Source organism: Orussus abietinus, unplaced genomic scaffold, assembly GCF_000612105.2.
Source record: "Orussus abietinus isolate OABI.00-Male unplaced genomic scaffold, Oabi_2.0 scaffold13, whole genome shotgun sequence".
NCBI lineage: Eukaryota > Metazoa > Arthropoda > Insecta > Hymenoptera > Orussidae > Orussus > Orussus abietinus.
The window spans coordinates 222165-239128 of record NW_019394887.1 but is presented as its reverse complement, the minus strand read 5'-3'; the positions used below and the strand labels follow the sequence as shown (position 1 = coordinate 239128).

Below are 16964 nucleotides of genomic sequence, written 5' to 3'. Positions count from 1 at the left end.
GAACGGCAAGAGGCGCGATTGGCTCTTCTGGTCGTTTCCGCCCTTCCCCCTCGCATCGCTGCGGAACCGCGCCTACCTAACTTAACCTAACGTCACGGACACACATGTCGTCGCACGTGTGCCAAACGTGTCGCCACCAAGGACGATAGTTTATGGCGCAAACCGAGGGGCCGTTTCCTTGAAAATCCGTGAAAACGACTTCCTTCCTTTTTTAAATCGGTTAAAAAGGGGGAGACAGCGAGAAAACGGCCCCTTTGTTTCCTCTCTTTCCCTCCTGCCGTCTTCGCAGTCGTGTGCGTGGTCCACGTTCACCACCCACATAACTCGAGGAACCGCGTGCGTGACTCCCACACGACAAGTGGCAGCCGAGGGGCTGGGTTTCGCATTACGGCCAATAAAAACAGCCCGGGCCCTGGCGGTTCGGCAAAAAATCCCATCTGCTCGAGTAATTAGGCCGACGCAGCCAGCGCACAGGAAGAACCTTTAAAAGCGCGCTGCTAGCCGAATTACTGCTTAACGCTGGCGCAGCTCCTGCACTCCTTTTTTTTTTTCTCTCGGGAATTTACGATTTCTTGACTTTACGCCTCGTATCTGGTGGGCGTCTGGGGGAAATGAAGAATCATTGCATTAGAAAGGGTGATGATTTTGAAGTTTTATAAATGAAATCCCTTAGACGTCATTTTTTTTTTTCGGATCACCTTAATTTTACCGCATTTCAGACGAAATCAACGACAACAGAATTTCGTATGAAACGTTTACTTAGTTAAACAACTAGGTTACAGCGGGTCAATGATGCCTTAAAATTTACATGCCGCGATGGTCACGAGAATAAGGGGCAGCCCGACGCTGCGCCTCCATAAAGAAACGCCCTTAACTTAAGTTTGTCCCTTAAGGTGGCTAACACGCGTGTCTTCGCGAATTCCTTTAAATCCTTCAATCGGTACGCATCTTTGGCGTTTCTTCACGGAGGCCAAACTTTGGTCAGTTTTCAATGTCTATAAACTATCCGCTCGTAGTTATTACTTTGGAGCCACCACCACCGTCGCAGCGCTGCGGCCCCGAGAGCCTGGAGAGTAATTTCAGGTGACAATTGTCCTCGATGCACAGTTTGAATGTATTACTTTTTAAATTTGGAGCGTGGTAGGGTCCATGATTTTCATTACAGGTATCACACGTGACTTCGATACATTCCAGCTTTATTTGTATATGAAATAAATTATCAGCAGATTTACCCTCTGTACAAGCGCTTATCATGTAAAAGAATATACGTTCTATCTTATGAGAGTATTACAGGGAATATCGGGGAGTCGTCTGGAAAGTTACAAGGAAATCACCTGTTCGCATGTATTCAGCTAGATATGGATCAACCGGTCATCATGGATTCAGCGCAGAGTTAAGTCTTGGAAAAAAAAAAAAAAACTAAAAACTTACTATTAAGAGCTCTGTCGATGAGGCTTAGGAAAACGAGACTCGAGACTGTCTCAACGACACTCCGCTGCGTATAATCTGCACCTCCGACGTATCTTCCAAAGCTCCGGTCCAGTTAGATACCGTAGCACTGCGACGACCCGAGCTCACCGTCCAGATATTGCATTGCTGTTATTTACACTAATAATGTTACACTCGACGCGTTGGCGAGACTTCCACGCCTTACAATACGTACTGTTAAAAGAGCTAAACATAAAGTTAACCTCAAACCTATAGGTACACCTGGTCCTTCGTCTCATCGAGAGTCGGGCAAGGGCACCTGCTGCACCATTATATTTACAATTCTTACTAAACCGTTACACTCGACAATAGCAGTTTACTGTACGTACCGTTAAGAAGAAAACGTAAAGCTAACCTCAAACCTGCCAGTCCGATTAGTTTCAACCTTCCTCTAGTTTACAATTTGTAACGCTGCGCAGCGAATGGACCATCTCTTAGAAAGTGCTACAAAATTTACACGTATAGATTAAGTCATGCTTACTGAAATTACTTTTCCGAACGATCATCTCAAACAATCCAGGCGTGTCCTTAACGAACCTTAAAGTTATTGTAAAAAGACGGTCTTTGCTACGCACCGGATGGACCTACGAGTCTCCAACACCGGACAATTCTTTGTGCCTCCGGACACCCGCAAATTGCTAAGACTGGAAACATAAAGCTAACCTCAAATTCGCCCCATGTGATACCGACATACCACGAGGGTAAATATTAATAACACTCGACAAGCGACAACACTCACGCCTTTCGCACTGCTAAATGAGGGAACTCAAAGTCAGCCCAAGAATCCTAACTTCATTGAACCTAGAAATTCAGGAGTATCCAAGTATCGCAACATCAGATCGAGCGTCTCGGACAAGTTAAGTTTCCTGTATCAGAGCTATTTTCTATTTGAAATTATTCCCCGACGTATTCGAAACACTCTCAATTATCGGTTCTCACTCGGAATTCCTGAATTTCCTTATCCAATGTATCCGGTGCACTCGCTCGTATCCGATGCACCAGGAGGTGCAAACCCTCGCTTTGCACCCGGGACCGTTGCACTACAATTTGGCCGTACATGGGCCAATTATTAATAACAGTAATAATCTTTAGTTTATACCTAAGGTCGTGATCCTCGTGCCGCCTCTTCCAGGGCTCGTACTTTAAGCTCACGCTCTCGCTGTTGTCTAAAAGGATATCCAAAGTTAGTCGAGGACATTTGCTTCCGCGAAGCAGCGCTGTGATCGGCAATTAATAGGACAAAAGTGAGGAGAGGTCTCTTCGTATATCGCGTCCTGTGGCACGAACCTTATATACTCTTCATGATGGGCGACTATCGAAGCGTGTGGCTGGAACCGATCCCTCTCCATCATCAAATGACGCTGCAGTTGCTCGTGGTGGGCGGCCATGTCGGCGTAAGGTCTGCCCAGGAGCTCGGCAGGATGCAGCGCCAACGTGGGATCTCTCGGCATCAGGCCCGGCCTTGGATAATTAGCTCCAGCTGCTGCTGCGACAGGTGTAAAAAGAAAATGCCCTGATTAGGGAAAATTTTTTTTCCAGAACTTAGGGCGCGATTCAAAACGAACGTCTCTTGGAGGGGCAACCGTGGAGGAAGAACTGTGTACTAAAGTCAGGGATATAAAGGCATGCAAGAAAGACCTCCCCAGGGTGAGATGTGTGTCTAAAATTTGAACATGTCTGCCACTCCTGGAGGTCGACGACGTTCATCTTATCAGAGCAGGAAATTGTACGACCAGAGATATCTTTACCTTCAAAATTTAATTTTTTTCTATAAAACGTCATGTTTTCCTTCAGCGAAACGGTATTCGTTTCTGAGTTTAAGAGAAGCCAGGAGAGAGCTAGAGAACAGAAAACACAAAGAATATTGCCCTCGGTGACTGGACAGCCTTTGAAATGAAATCAGGACTTAGCCGATTACCCTGCAAAATAGGGCTACATGGAAAAAGTTGGATGCACCGGGAAGGCAATGGAGCGTTTCACTTGATTACACTTCACTTCTGCTCAATTTTGAGTATGACAAGGTAACGAGGTGACAAGAGGACCCTCCGATTTAAGGATTCAGGAACTAAAACTGCTGCAGCGGTCCACTGAAGGGCCACCTCGTTCAAATGGAGTAACTTCGTCCACGTGGACCGTAAATAAATGATAAGAACTTCGGTCATCCGATCAAAGGGATCCGGACGAACCGAAAATTTTAGCAAGCGCCTGGTAAGGTCTTCGACACTCCTCATGGAGGAAACTAAAACAGATAAAAGCAGTTCGACAAGGGTTCTCGTTTCTCTTTCAGATCGAACCTCCTCTCGCCTCTTACTCTTCTGTTCCCACGGACACCAAGATACGCGACAGACAAAAGCTACGCGTTTTCACACACAGCACGCACGCGCGTACCCAGGAAGCACAGCAAAGCGAACCACGATCCGTCGAAGATCCAAATTCGGTACACCCAGTTCGGAGAACAAAAATTCACAAGCGAGGTCCCTCGGACGCCACTTACAAAAAAACTGAAAAATGTGTACAAAGTAAAAAAAAAAAAATTCCGTGGATGTCAAGACCTTCCTTAGGGCCTCCTTTCTTCTCCTCTGCCTTTAGGATAAAACTTAGATATCCGATCGACGAGTCTCGGTTCACCCAGTTCGGAGAAAAGTATCACAAACCATTGACTCCTCCTTAAATTAATTAATGCTTACTAATGTTTGCAGAATGGACTTACGAGGCGGACAATCCTCGATCCACTTGATTGAGATAATCAGGGAGAAGAAATCCAAGTTCTTTGACGAGAGAATCTACAGGAAACAATGGCAACAATGGACACGAGCGGAAGTCGATTCGACGAAAGGTCCGATATTAGAAGCGATTCAGAGACACGGACGTAACAAGGAACGGAGGAACCCATCACCAGAAGGAATCCAAAACCCACGATGACGTTCACATGAAAAAGAACCGTCATCGACACGCCTCCGGAGTTAATCGACGTCACTCGATGATCCAGGAAACGAAATAGCGCGGAACCTACCAGCAGAAGAAAGCCAACGCCTACGCGGATTTCGAAAGTCCCGACCCGGAGGATCGGCAAAGACAGCGGAGGAGGAAGAGATCCTTTACCCGGAAGCACTCGACACGATCGAAGATCCCCTCTCGGGGACTGGGAAACGAAGCGACTCGAAGAAGCGGACGAAGAAGGAACGGGGGACTCGAATTTCGGCCACGACGGAAACGCTGGAGTCAAGGTGAACCATCCTCTGTCGTCGAGATCGTCTACCTGGAGGATCGAGAAACGAAGCGGCAAAGAGAGGCAGACGTAAAGGGAACGGAGGACCTTGAAATTTCGGCCTCGAGAGGCAGACGCAGAGGGAACGGAGGAACCTACCGGGCAGAGGGAATCCAGCGGCAGCCGCAGCTGCCTCCTGCTGTTGCTGGGCCTGTTGCTGGGCTTGCTGCTGTCCCGGGTGTAGGTGCAAGTGGGTATGCGCATGGGTGTGCGCGTGCGTGTGCGCATGATACTCGGGCGAGATGCCAGCCATCTGCAGCCGGACCATCGGGTCAGTAGCCAGGGCCAGCCGCTCGTCCAGCTGGCCATGATGATGAGCCGACACCGGATGGCCAGCTCCTCCACCTCCTGGCCCGCCGCCTCCAGCGGTCGGTATCCCTGGACCCCGAGACGATCTCGTTACCTCTCTTTCCTTCCTCTTTCCTTCCTCTTTCTAGCCTCTTATCGTCCTTTCCCTGCCCTCCGAGGGGTGGACGCGCCGCGAGGTGCGACCTCACTGGGAGCCAACGTCGCCGATAAACCCTCGTCTCTCGTTGCTCGACGATCTTAATTCTCACGTCGCAGATGAGATTCGCGACAAAGTGGACGTCCCGGGGACGATCGGCGCTTTCGACGCCAATTCTCTCTCGGCGTCGAAAGAGTCGAGGCTTACTCAAACCTAGTGAAAGTACTAAAATTGGACACCTCCCGTGAATCTGTGACTTTCACCATGGGAAAAGTGTGACACACGTCGCGGGAGATTTCGGGTCTACCTCTTTCGGTCCAGGGGTTTTCACGTTTTCACTCGGAGAATACAAGATCGGGTAAAAGAACTCACGTGAGATGACAGAGCGAAAAACGAGCACTTTCACCAAAGAAACGGAATCGACCCACAGGACGATTTTGATGGCCACCATGGTTTTCTCGAAGTTAGTCAATAAACATTGGAATGTGAAATTACAATGGATGCCGTTTAAAGTGTCTGGACCAAAGATCTCGAACAATGGCGACAGCTTCAGTGAGGGCGCACCGTGTAACTTCGAGGTACTCTCATCACGCATACTTTGCATTTCATTAATATACCCCGTCGTAAGTCATCGCGTTAATTTAACTTCTCGGCGCTTAGCTGGACGTGACACCGGGGAACACCTTGAGATTCATGAAGATTTAACGCATCGGAATAAATTCCTCGATGAAAATAATTTATAAAATTGTGTGATCGAGGATTGTTTCTCCATTTACCTACGTATAACTATTCACCTGATTGGCCGAATCGCGAAATTAACTGAGTTACACCGATTTTGGACCTTTCGAGAGACGCACCCAGTATATACATCATTTTTTAGTTATCTTTCATGACTTCTCTGAATTACCATCGGCTTTGGAAAGGTGCATCGATGGTCTATGCACCAAAATTCAAGACCGATTAGTCAGAAGGGCAGATGTGATCTGAATGACGACCACGAAGAAACAGGACAACCCAAAGAGAACTGCTGATGAAGAGATCTAGGGGAAATCATTTAATGAAGCGAGAAGAATTATTTGTAACGATCACTCTAAAGGACAGGGATGTCTGAACTGCAAACTTGCAAAAAGTTGGAACATGATTTTCAGCATAATTATTCGAAAGAGGAGCGAATAAAATGCGAGATAAATCGACGCTAGTCGACGCTAACGGAGGAAATTGGCAAACAAAAGTTAATAAAGAAAGTATAATTCAACCTATTCTAACAGAACGATGCACTTAAGAGTCAAAACTAATAGTTAAGTCTGAGAGAACAACCTTTTCGGTCCTGCAAATACTGAATGTGTATACATACATTTAGGAGTTATAATAAAAAATATTTGATATAGTGACGTCTGTTTTCGACGTTAAAAGAATAGTCGGCATAAAAAAAAAATAAAAAACGAAAAGAAAAAAATACTTTCATTTAATGCATTTCAGAAATAATATAAAAAAAATCATCATAAGCACTGATACGTGAAAACTACATAAATATTTAAACGTTGAGCTTCCAGCTATCAAACAACTGCAATTTATCAAGATCAACTCGTCAAAGACATATTTCCTCATTACCTTGACAACGACCACAACTAAAAGTTCTAGATAAAAATACCTAGATGAATTGGATGTTACGCTTGTTTTGAGTATAGATCTCGAAAGGGAAAGAAACCTGCAAGAAACTCAAAAGAAACGATGAGACCAAACAGAAAAGAATTGGAAGGTGTCGATGTTACCTAGTCTTTCGAGTCGTTCCCTGTCCAGTTGAGTGGGACCTGGTGGAGCACCATAGAGTCCGAACTGGTGCAAAGTCTGCGGTGGACCGGAGGGTCCAGGAGGTAATCCTGCAACAGTGTACCTCCGGTGTATCTCCAACCAGTGTGGATCGACCGGTGCAGGCATCGGTCTAGGAGTTCCCTTCAGTAACTCTTCTTTGAGCCTGTCGTTGAGTTCTCTCTCACGTAGCTCCCTTATCTCTCGTTCTCTTTTCTCTCGTTCCAGGTGCTCGAGCTCCAGCCTTTCCCTGGCTCCGGGGCCATACATGTAATGCAACATTGGATCCGGTGGTGCTGGATGACGAGCCGGAGAGAAAGCTGCATGTGGTCTGGCATACTCCGAGAGCTGCCTCAAGGCAGGAGTGTCTGCGTAGGCACCAGGTCTGGCAGCATACCTGAAAATATCCATCAAAGTGCTTTAAAATTCCTCAAGATAAATTACACGTTACTGTTAATTAAGCAAAAATCACAATAACAGCAATTTAGTGATAGCGGTTAGGTTATGTTAAAGGTTAGGGTAGAAGGGAAATACCTATACCACAGACACTATACGCGGAACGTCGAGTCAAAATAATTTCAAACGAATTCCGAGTTCTAAATCACAATTCCGATTGGATATCTTTTCGACAATCACTTCACCGATGGGTCCACTCATCGACAAATTATTTCATCGAGTGACTTCATCGACAAGGCCATTTCATTGACAGCTCGAGGGCAATCGATAGATCGTTTCGTTGAAACATTGTTTTGACGACAATCTCTATTTCTTGCGTGTCATTAATTGTTACTCACTAAAGAGGTGTTACACGATAAACGTCTTAATCCACCCAAATTATCCATATTATTAGGCACTGTTACTTCGACATCACCTGTTGTCATTATAGTAGAGACAATAATCGTAGAGTTATCGTTAAGTTAGGGTATATAAGTGACATGTACCGTTGTCGAAATGATGCGTCAACGAAATAATCTGTTGATGAAACATGTTGCCGATGAAACGATCTGTCGTTGAGGTGACCTGTTGACTGAAACCTGTGTCGGAGAAAAGGAATGTTGGTGAAACAGCTACTGGCGAGTCATCTAGTCGGAGAAAGAGAATGAAACCCGAGACCCAATGGTTCTACCCAATTTAAAAAAAAACTTCAAGTACAGACGTGTACGCAGCCAATATTTGCTCAGAGCTAGTAAGAACAGTTTAAAATTCAAGACTGTAATTTAATATCAGGGTTCCCCGATTTTGAATAATCCCTGATCTCGTTATATATATAATATATTCATCTATGTAATAATCTTTTTATACGTATAATTTTGCAACGACGCCTTGAAAATATCCAATAACCACTCGGCACATGTATAACACTTTCCTCAACTAATGAATCTTAATCCTAAGCACTACATACTAATTAAAAAAAATTATTAAATCGTCGTAAATTTTTATCGTCTATGAGAGAGTTTCCATAATTTACTCTATAAAAAAAATAAATAAAAAGCAACAAAATATTAACGTTAATACTCAATGAATGAAGGTTATGTCGATACCTATCATAAGGCGAGACCACAGGTTCCAAGGGCCCTCTACTGGGAGGTTTGCAAGTCTCCGGTTGCTTCTCCGGAGTGGTCATCTTCCTGGCCTGCTGAGCAGCAGCTCTATCTCTCTCCTCCCTCTCCCTCTCCGCCTGTTTCCTGGAGCGTTCCTCCCTCTTCCTGGCGAGTTTCGAATCCGGGACAGGCTTGAACATAAGATCGGTCCTTGTGCAGCTATTGTTCTCCCCTCTGTTCCAATGCCGTAGGAAAATAGCGGACTGCGACCGGTGGCACTCCGAGTCCTCGATTCTAGGTTCCGGAGAGGGTCCCCTAGGACTAGGAGGCTCTTCAGGTTCCGGATCCACCAGATCAGGCTCGAGCTTCGGCTCAGGAGGGACCTGCTGGGGTTGCTGCTGTGGAGGACGATGATGATGATGGACAGAGCTGGTGGAGGTGAGACAAGTCGCCGAGACGAGGGACGGCTTTCTCTGGGAGTTATGCGAGCTGTGGGACGAGGAATGACTATGGGAGCTGTGGGAGGAGATGGTGAGCAGCTTGTCATGGTGCAAGGTAGTCGCCTGATGCATGCTGGACGAGTGGTGGTGGGTGGCGATGAGATTTTCGCCCTCTTCCCGGGTGGTAACGCTGGAACTCGTGCTCGAGTGATGAGCGGTCATCATTGTGGTGCTCTCCTGGCTGCGTTGTGGACTGGGTGGGGGGATTGCGTGGGGCACGGGTCCATAAGGATACGGCGGGAAGGGTGGGTAACCCCCCACGGGTGCGTACCCTGGATAGGCATGAGGATGGTACGGATGCATCGCTGCAAACAGTGAATGGTGCATCAGCGGATGATGGGGATGGAAGGGATGCGCCATATGTGGACTCGGTTGCTGAGCCGGATGCATAACAGGCTGAGGGATGGAGGTCGGCGGATGCGGCAGCGACGGGGTCGGGGATGCCGCGACCGACTGCATTTGCGCGACCTGTTGGTTGTTGGAGTGGGAGTGTTTGCTCGGGGTCGGAGGTTTGCCGCCGTCAGGATCCTTCTTGATGTTGTCAAGGCTGGGACCGGGGAAGCCGCCCTGGAAACCCGGGACCTTGACCTCCTTGAGACTCTGCAGGGGGTCCGGCTCCGGGGGGACGATCTCCTGCTTGATCTTCAGGTTCTGCGGCTCCATCGGCGGCGTGGACGCCAGGTTGTACATGTTGGAGGGCTTCTCCGAGGATGGGAGCCCCAAACCTGGAGGCTGTATGGGCTGGAAGAGGTTGGGGGGCTCGTTTCTCTCGGGCTCGTTGGTCTCCGGGCGGTCCACCATCCTCTCCGGCATCCTCTCGGGCATCCTGCTCTCGCGGATCCTCTCGGGTGGAAGTCGGTCCTCGGCGATCCGGTCGGCCAGTCTGCCCTCTGGCGGCATGACCGTCAGCCCCAGAGGCTGCGGAGATCCGGCCATCTGAGGGATCTGCGACATGTTCGTGGGCAGGCTCTGGGAAATGTTCAGGTTCAGCGGTGGAATCGGAATATTTGGAGGCCCCTGAGGGCCGCCGCTCATGTTCTCGGGGCCGATGCCGGGTCCAGGCCCCAGAGGCTGGGAGCCAAGTCCCTGAGAAATGCTGGGCGGCATCTGGATGCTCTGCGACAGGTTCTGAGGCATGGTTTGGGCGGCAGGCACCCCGGAGTACTGCATGTTCAGCGGAAGTCCCTGCGGCGGTTGGCTAGACATCGAGCTCTGGATGCTCTGGATGCTCTGAATGCTCTGGGTCGAGCTCGAGGTGCACAGCCCAGGGTTACCGATGCTCTGGGAGAGGTTCCTGGGCATGTTCTGCGTCATGTCGGCCACGCTGAGACCGGGCGGCGCGCCTAGGCTCAGCTGTTGCTCCGGCTCCTTCTGGTCCTCGTTGCAAGGCGACATATTGGCCTCGATGGGCATGGGCTCCAGTTTGATGGGCTGTCCTATGGCCAGAGGGACCTCTTCCATCTGCTCCTTGGGCTCGGGCAACTCCTCCAGGAGGGGCTTCTTCTCCAGGGCGTGGATGACGGGCACCGAGATCGGCAGGCTCTGGATAGCTACGGGGATGGGAGTCGAAACCGGAGTAGGTTCCGAGGGCTCCTCGGGGGTGGTCGCTGCAGGGCTTGCTACCTCTTCGTTGGGCACCGCCGCTGGCGTGGGCTGATTCTCATTGGTGTCGGCCTCGGTCTCCCTCTCGGGCTCGTCCATCAGGGAGTTGCTGTCCGTTGTCAAGGACTCCGAGGGGCTCTCGGGTCGGTCGCCTCGCTTCCTCTTCGAGGCTTCCTTCTCCTCCTCCACTTCCTCGACTTGCGGTCGCTTCTGTCCCTTCTTCGGGGTCTCCTGTTTTCCCGAGGGCTTCTTCTTCGACTTGTCAGGGGTCTGCTGCTGCGGCTGTTGCTGCTGCTTCTCCTGCTTCTCTTGGTCCGGCGTGTCGTTGCCGCCGGTGCGTCTCGGTCTGGCTGGTCTCGGTGTCTCCTTCGCCTTGTTCCTGGTGCGCATCCTACCGGGGCTGTCCGGTGACTCCGCGGGCACGGGCCGGAACAGATACGGCGGAGCCGGTGGCAGTTCCCCGCTCTTCTTTAGATGCACCCTGCATTCTGCGCAGAGCAGCAGCCGGTCCTTCCCTGCGACCTGGAAGTGGAGATGCGCCGATGCAGGTCAATACAGGTCGATGACAAGTACTTTTGTTTTCGCGATAAGTAGAAATTAAAAGTATCGATGATTTGGCGGTATCGACTCATGCTAACCTGGAAGTCCTTCGAGCTCGTCGAGAAGCAATGCTGGCAGGAGTGCGCCACGCCGTTCGTGTTGGTGTCCCTGGAGTCGCTGTCCTCCTCGGAATTATCGTCCTCCGTGACGGAGCTTATCTCGCCCCCGGGATTGTTGTTCGCGGGGGTGCCAACGGGGATGGCCTCCGCCTCTGAAGCGGGCTCCTTCGCGTTCACCGCGGTCGGTGGCGTGTCCTTAGGGGGAGTTGGCACCTCTTCCTTCGGGGTGCCGGCTCGTGAGTTGCGAGTGTTGCGTATCCTCCGCAAGGAGCCCTGGCGACGCCTACGGTGGGGACGATTGTTGTTCGCTCCCGGAGTCTTCTTCCAGAGATAGTAGAACTCGACCAGCTCTGGCTGCAATTATGAAAATCCGCATATCGGAATTTGTAATTTCTTCGATTTCCTCTATTTTTGGAGGAGTCCTTACAACACACTTTTCACTTACCGTATCTTTATGGGGAAGCAGATCCTTCCGGATTCGCGAGAAGTTCTTCCCGAACTGTCGAAGGCCCTTGACGAAGCGTTTCTAAAACCGTCCAAGCAAAGAAACTACATTTATTACATTGATTAAAGTATAGCGGAAAAAAAGCATAGCCGAAACAAATGAGTTTTTGAGTTTTTGAACCCTAGTGGACCTACCGTCTCCTCTTCGGACCACTTCTTGTCGATGCCTTTGGGCACGGGGCACTTGACCAGGGCCTGGAGAGCTCGTCCAGGATCGTAGCCCGAGTCGTGGAGTATGTCGAGGGCATTGATGGTGGTATCGTCCCTGGAGGCAGCGACGCAACCATCGTCCGGGGAGCCGCCGTCACACATGCCAGCGAACGCGGCCATGGACCTCGCGGCCCTGAGGTACATTAGGAGGTCGCCGTCCAGCGCCATCGCGGGCACCCATCTTAGCTCCTCGCGCTCCTTCGAGAACTCTGGATCGGGAAGCAGCTCGCCGGCCGGGATACCCGGCCGATAGTCAGGCAATCGGGCCTGGCAAGAAACCAACTCCTGTACACCGAAAATCCGGTAATGCGCGCGGTTAGCACCACTGCCGTGAAGCGAGTTAGTAGAGGCGCCGCTAGGGGCGCGCGTGGCGGCGCAGGGCGGACCTAACCCCCAAAGGCTTGCCTCGTCGTCGCCTAAACTCTCCTCACGCTACGATATCGAGAGTTGACCAGGGATTCGGACTCGATACGACCTGGGTCATCTTCGACGGGACCACGTTTCTAACCGCGAGAAGAGAAATAGACGTTGCATTCCAAGCGTTACTACATTTACCGTACCGATAGCTGTACATCGTGTCTGTGTAAGGATGTTGCGTACTGTATGGTTAAATGTCACGCGATCTGGCATGAATGGATTTCAAGCAATTGGTAGCATAAGCGATCCTTGCGGGAAAATGTTGTTCTGGCTTGACATGCAATATGGTGACACTATATTACACATTTAGTTTCAGTTTTTCCGCAAGAGGCGCTAGTGTTACTCCTGGCTAGCTTAACAACGAAATACAGGATTACTATTATAATCGAACTGGGACGTCCTTATGTTACTTTACGATTTACAGTAACTATGTATCAATTGATAACTTTCATCGGATGTAATTGTAGACACTGAGAAAGTAGAGAATAAGCTGGCAGGTTGTAAAATTTGAGATTAATCCAAGAGTCTTAATACTCGCTGGCTTTCACAAATATTATACAGAAAAAAAAACAGGAAAGAAGGAAGTAATTTTGCCTGAATGGAACCTGTATGGGGAAAGAGTGGGAAACCTTTGTGTAGGCGAAAAGGCGATAAGAAGCGAAAGCAACTGATATATCTCCAAGCTTGCTTTGATGCCAGCTAACTCAATCAAAAAGAACGGAAAATCGACAAATTTTGACATATACTCCACAGCTAGAATCGAATCTCTAAACACAAATCGTTAACGCTGTAGAATTTTTCAAAGAAACGGGAAAGTGCACCGCTAAGGACCGAATAACAAAGCGGAGGATAAGGTTGCTCGCAACCGAAAGTAAAATCCATGAGAGTTCATTGCTAGAAATTACGAGAAATCGTGGACTTCTAGGATCTCTCCAGCAAATTCGAACCGAACTATCGGACACGAAACTCCGGAGCAGGGACATCGAGGAGGTTCCTTCGTTTCAAAAAGGAAAACAAAAGAAGAGAGAACGAAAAACACCGATAACACGATCCAGAACTTAAAGTGATATGAAAATGGGATCCAAGGGATCAATCGTTTATGAAATTTTTCTCTGTACTGGGAGTACCGAATTATTTCAAACCTTACAACGTGAATGCGGAGGCTATAAGGAAGGTCCTGACACTATAAAAAATTATTAGTGTCTATAAACAAATTTTTAAAAAATTGAAATTTCATGGGGGTCGGGACCTTCCTTAGGGTCTTCGTATTTTGCACAGTAAAATCTGAAAGGAATCGGTACACCCAGTTCGGAGAAAAGTTTCACAAACGAGACCTCTTCAACGTCACTTTCACGTCGCCTTAAACAACCGATAATGTCATGATCCAAATAGAATAATTCATCGCACCGACATTCCTAGTTACCATCACAGCGTAAACGTATCCAGAACCAGGCTTCGGGTGGACTCGAGTCAGGCTGAACAGGATTCAACGCTGCTCATTAAATCCCTGAAAAATTCGGCACAACCAGATAATACCAGTTACACAGTCTGTCGAATGTCAAGTAAGTAGAGGTTCTCTACGGAGGATAAATTCGAGGAGCAAGCCTTGAGTTAGGTACGCCGTGCAGTTGACCTAAGTAGCAGGGAAGTGGCTAGTTGAAAGTTTAAACAAAAGGATGAATATCATGGTGTAAAATATAGGTGGTCTCGAGCACTGTCAGTAGATTGAGGTACTTTGCATACTCTTTGGTCCAAATGTCAGCACTCACCGGGTGTAAGGAAAGCGTTTGGTGTTACAATGATATCAAAGTGCTTTGAATCACAGTCTCCGAATGATGGAGTTACACGTGATAAATGATAAGCCGATCGCTAGAGCACGCAAAAGGAAACAGATCCATGAAAAGGACGTAACAGATGCAAGCATAAGATGACGTTTCTTCGATTAGCGACAAGCGAGGAAAAGTACCTCAAAATAGTGACAGACTCATGCGTGCGCTGCCAGCGATTACAAAAAAAAAAAAAACAGACCATGATCCAAGTCTGGCATAATTTTAACAGGAGGAATCACATATGGATCAGAATTCTTTGTATGTAGCAAGTGAGTTTACCGTTTACCGTTGTCGATCATGAATTATACTAAACATTCCTTTTGGACGGTATAAACGGTGCGCCCGCATTGGTTAACCTGGGTGTGGAATAGCAACGGAGAGCCATCCATAGAGATCTAAACGCGGCAAGTTACATCAGGAACGATGAGAAATTCCCGGTAACTCATCGGTAATTTTTTGAAAGCTTTTTTTCATGGAGAAATTATAAGAATTACAATTTTACGACAAAGCGAATGAGAGGGTTCCGATTAGCTATAGAGAAACATCGGAAAGGGGGAATTTCCAATGTAAGCTCACGGTGGCCAATAAAAATCTCGCATTTCTGCGCCTTTAACGTTATCGGTTCAAGGGTGGCCCGTGCGAGCTGCCAAACTTGGACCACGACAAGCTTGGCGAATCGGCTGGCCCAGGGCTGCCAACACACACATCGCACTTCCCAGCAAGAGGGGAAGGGGGATGGCTCGCAGACTCACCTAAGTATCTTACACCGTGGGGCGAATCAATGTGACAAAAGTGTATCAAGTGGAGACTGTTGTTTTCTTTTGGTTGAGGAAAGTTGGCAAACCTGGTGCGACGGACCAACCCGAATCTCGCCCTGGGTCCCGGCTGACATCTCCCCCTCCTCCGAAGCTCTGTCGTCTTTCTCCAGCGTTTCGAGGAGCTTTGGTCTTGCACGTTTGGTAAAGTCCTACAAGGTCGGCGAGTTGGGACCTCCGGTCATGCTACCGGCGCCGACGACACCTCTGGCACATCGGCAAGCCCTCCCTCTAAAGCGGCTTCTCTCCGACATGCCTCCGCAGAGTCCCCCTACAACGAGCCAACGAGATCTGTCAAACTGTTTTGGCATGATGACACCAAGAGGCGTTGCCAATACTTTGAATCTTTACGGGGATATGAAAGGATCATTCTATATATATATGAAACATTCAAATATTTATAAAACTTTTCTCCAAACTGGGTGCACCAAATTATTCGAAACTTTAATGCGTGATCGTGGAGGCCGTAAGGAAGAACGCAATGCTCGTGAAAGTTTAAAGTTTCACGCACGAGAACTCTTTGACGCCACTCTCACATCGGCTTAAACAAAAGGGGAGATCTTTAAGTGGATGGGTCGTCAATGGCTTTGTCGAAAATGTCAAGATAACGAGATGAGCAATCTGCTCTTTGAAAAAGACTGTAGCACTGTGAAGTGTACATATCAACGGTAGAGTAACTGCATTTAAGAATGCAAATACTTAATCAAAGTGAAATTTAAAAGTTAAAGAATTCAAGTATTTAAACATATAAAAGCATTATATAAGTTTCTAAAGTGATCGCCTAATACTTTGACTAATCGGATAACGTTACGATAGAAGAAAAATAATATAACGAATCCGAGTCATGAAAAATATGCCCGAATCATTTAATCCATTACAATATACACCCTTAGTTACCTTCAAACCTCTTTCCTCCTGAAACGAAAATATTTATATCAAAGGAAGTCCAATCCGATATACCCAAACTGCAACGAACCTTGCAGAGACTTAGCGATAAGATGTACCTTCTAATGTACTATACCCAGCATCGAGTCACATTGTCAAAAATCAGGATAGATCGAACCCGTGTTTCAAATAGGCAAAAACCACAAATCTAGGGTACCAACTGTGCCTCCGATGTTTCCAAGAATCAGGTGGAAACGTTAAAGGATGTTAGCAGTTAAATACATGTTAAGTGCCAGGTGGAGCATGACATAAATCCTCAAAAAGATGATCTCGGTATTTCGATAGGGAAAAGGTTAACCGCGACATGATTGCACCGCTGACGCGATCTTGAATAAATGGAGCGAATTACGTGGAGTTGGTCTTCGCGTTGGAAAATGCAATAAACTTACCCGAGCCCCTCGGAGGTCCCTCAGCGACGCACTCGCATCCTTTTCGCGTGCCTTTCCGCCCACGCCCTTTCGGCGAACACGCTTCTCTCGATCTTTGCCTCCCTCGGGTCGACACGAGTCGAATGACCCGGAGTCGAAGGCCTCGAAGGGCGGCCGAATCCTCGTAGTGCCGCGAATCTTTATCCTTTCCGACTCGACAGCCACAAACACCCAAACGCGGCCATCTTGTATCGCAGTTTTGTTTCCCTTTTCTCTTGTGGGGGTGCGCGGTGCGTTCCGAAAACACACAATCCACGAGATAATAATGCTAGCGGAAAGAGATATACCGGTATCTATTCACAAAAAATACTTGCAATCAATTTCGTATCGCTTTATCCTTTCTTTTAAATCAAGAATTACCTTTGTTAACTTGACTATTTAGTATTTTTACGCATGAGTCGTTTTCGACCGCAGCGCCATTTTGAAACGTTATTTTATGTTCTCTATTCCTCTCATAGAGTGTCATACTTCGTGGTTCCGCTTTCATCCCAATACGATGGAGCC

The 16964-nt window shown here is 48.1% G+C and overlaps 1 protein-coding gene across 8 annotated transcripts; it reads right to left on the bottom strand.

The window, feature by feature from the left end:
* Positions 1-1179: 1179 nt before the first annotated feature.
* LOC105698027 (arginine-glutamic acid dipeptide repeats protein) lies at positions 1180-16645 on the bottom strand. Of its 8 annotated transcripts, none has more exons than XM_012421898.1 (11): positions 16422-16645; positions 15025-15358; positions 11952-12311; positions 11758-11838; positions 11292-11666; positions 8552-11175; positions 7952-8044; positions 6974-7407; positions 4856-5134; positions 2776-2974; positions 1180-2654 (listed from the first exon to the last, which is right to left on the bottom strand). In XM_012421898.1, the coding sequence occupies exons 3-11, from the start codon at positions 12192-12194 to the stop codon at positions 2588-2590; spliced, it is 4395 nt and encodes a 1464-aa protein (XP_012277321.1). In that variant the 5' UTR covers positions 12195-12311; positions 15025-15358; positions 16422-16645; the 3' UTR covers positions 1180-2587. The 8 variants fall into 8 exon arrangements, with proteins under 8 accessions (XP_012277321.1, XP_012277312.1, XP_012277286.1 ...); XM_012421889.1 differs by having other exon boundaries at positions 11952-12293; XM_012421863.1 differs by having other exon boundaries at positions 15117-15358.
* Positions 16646-16964: the final 319 nt, after the last annotated feature.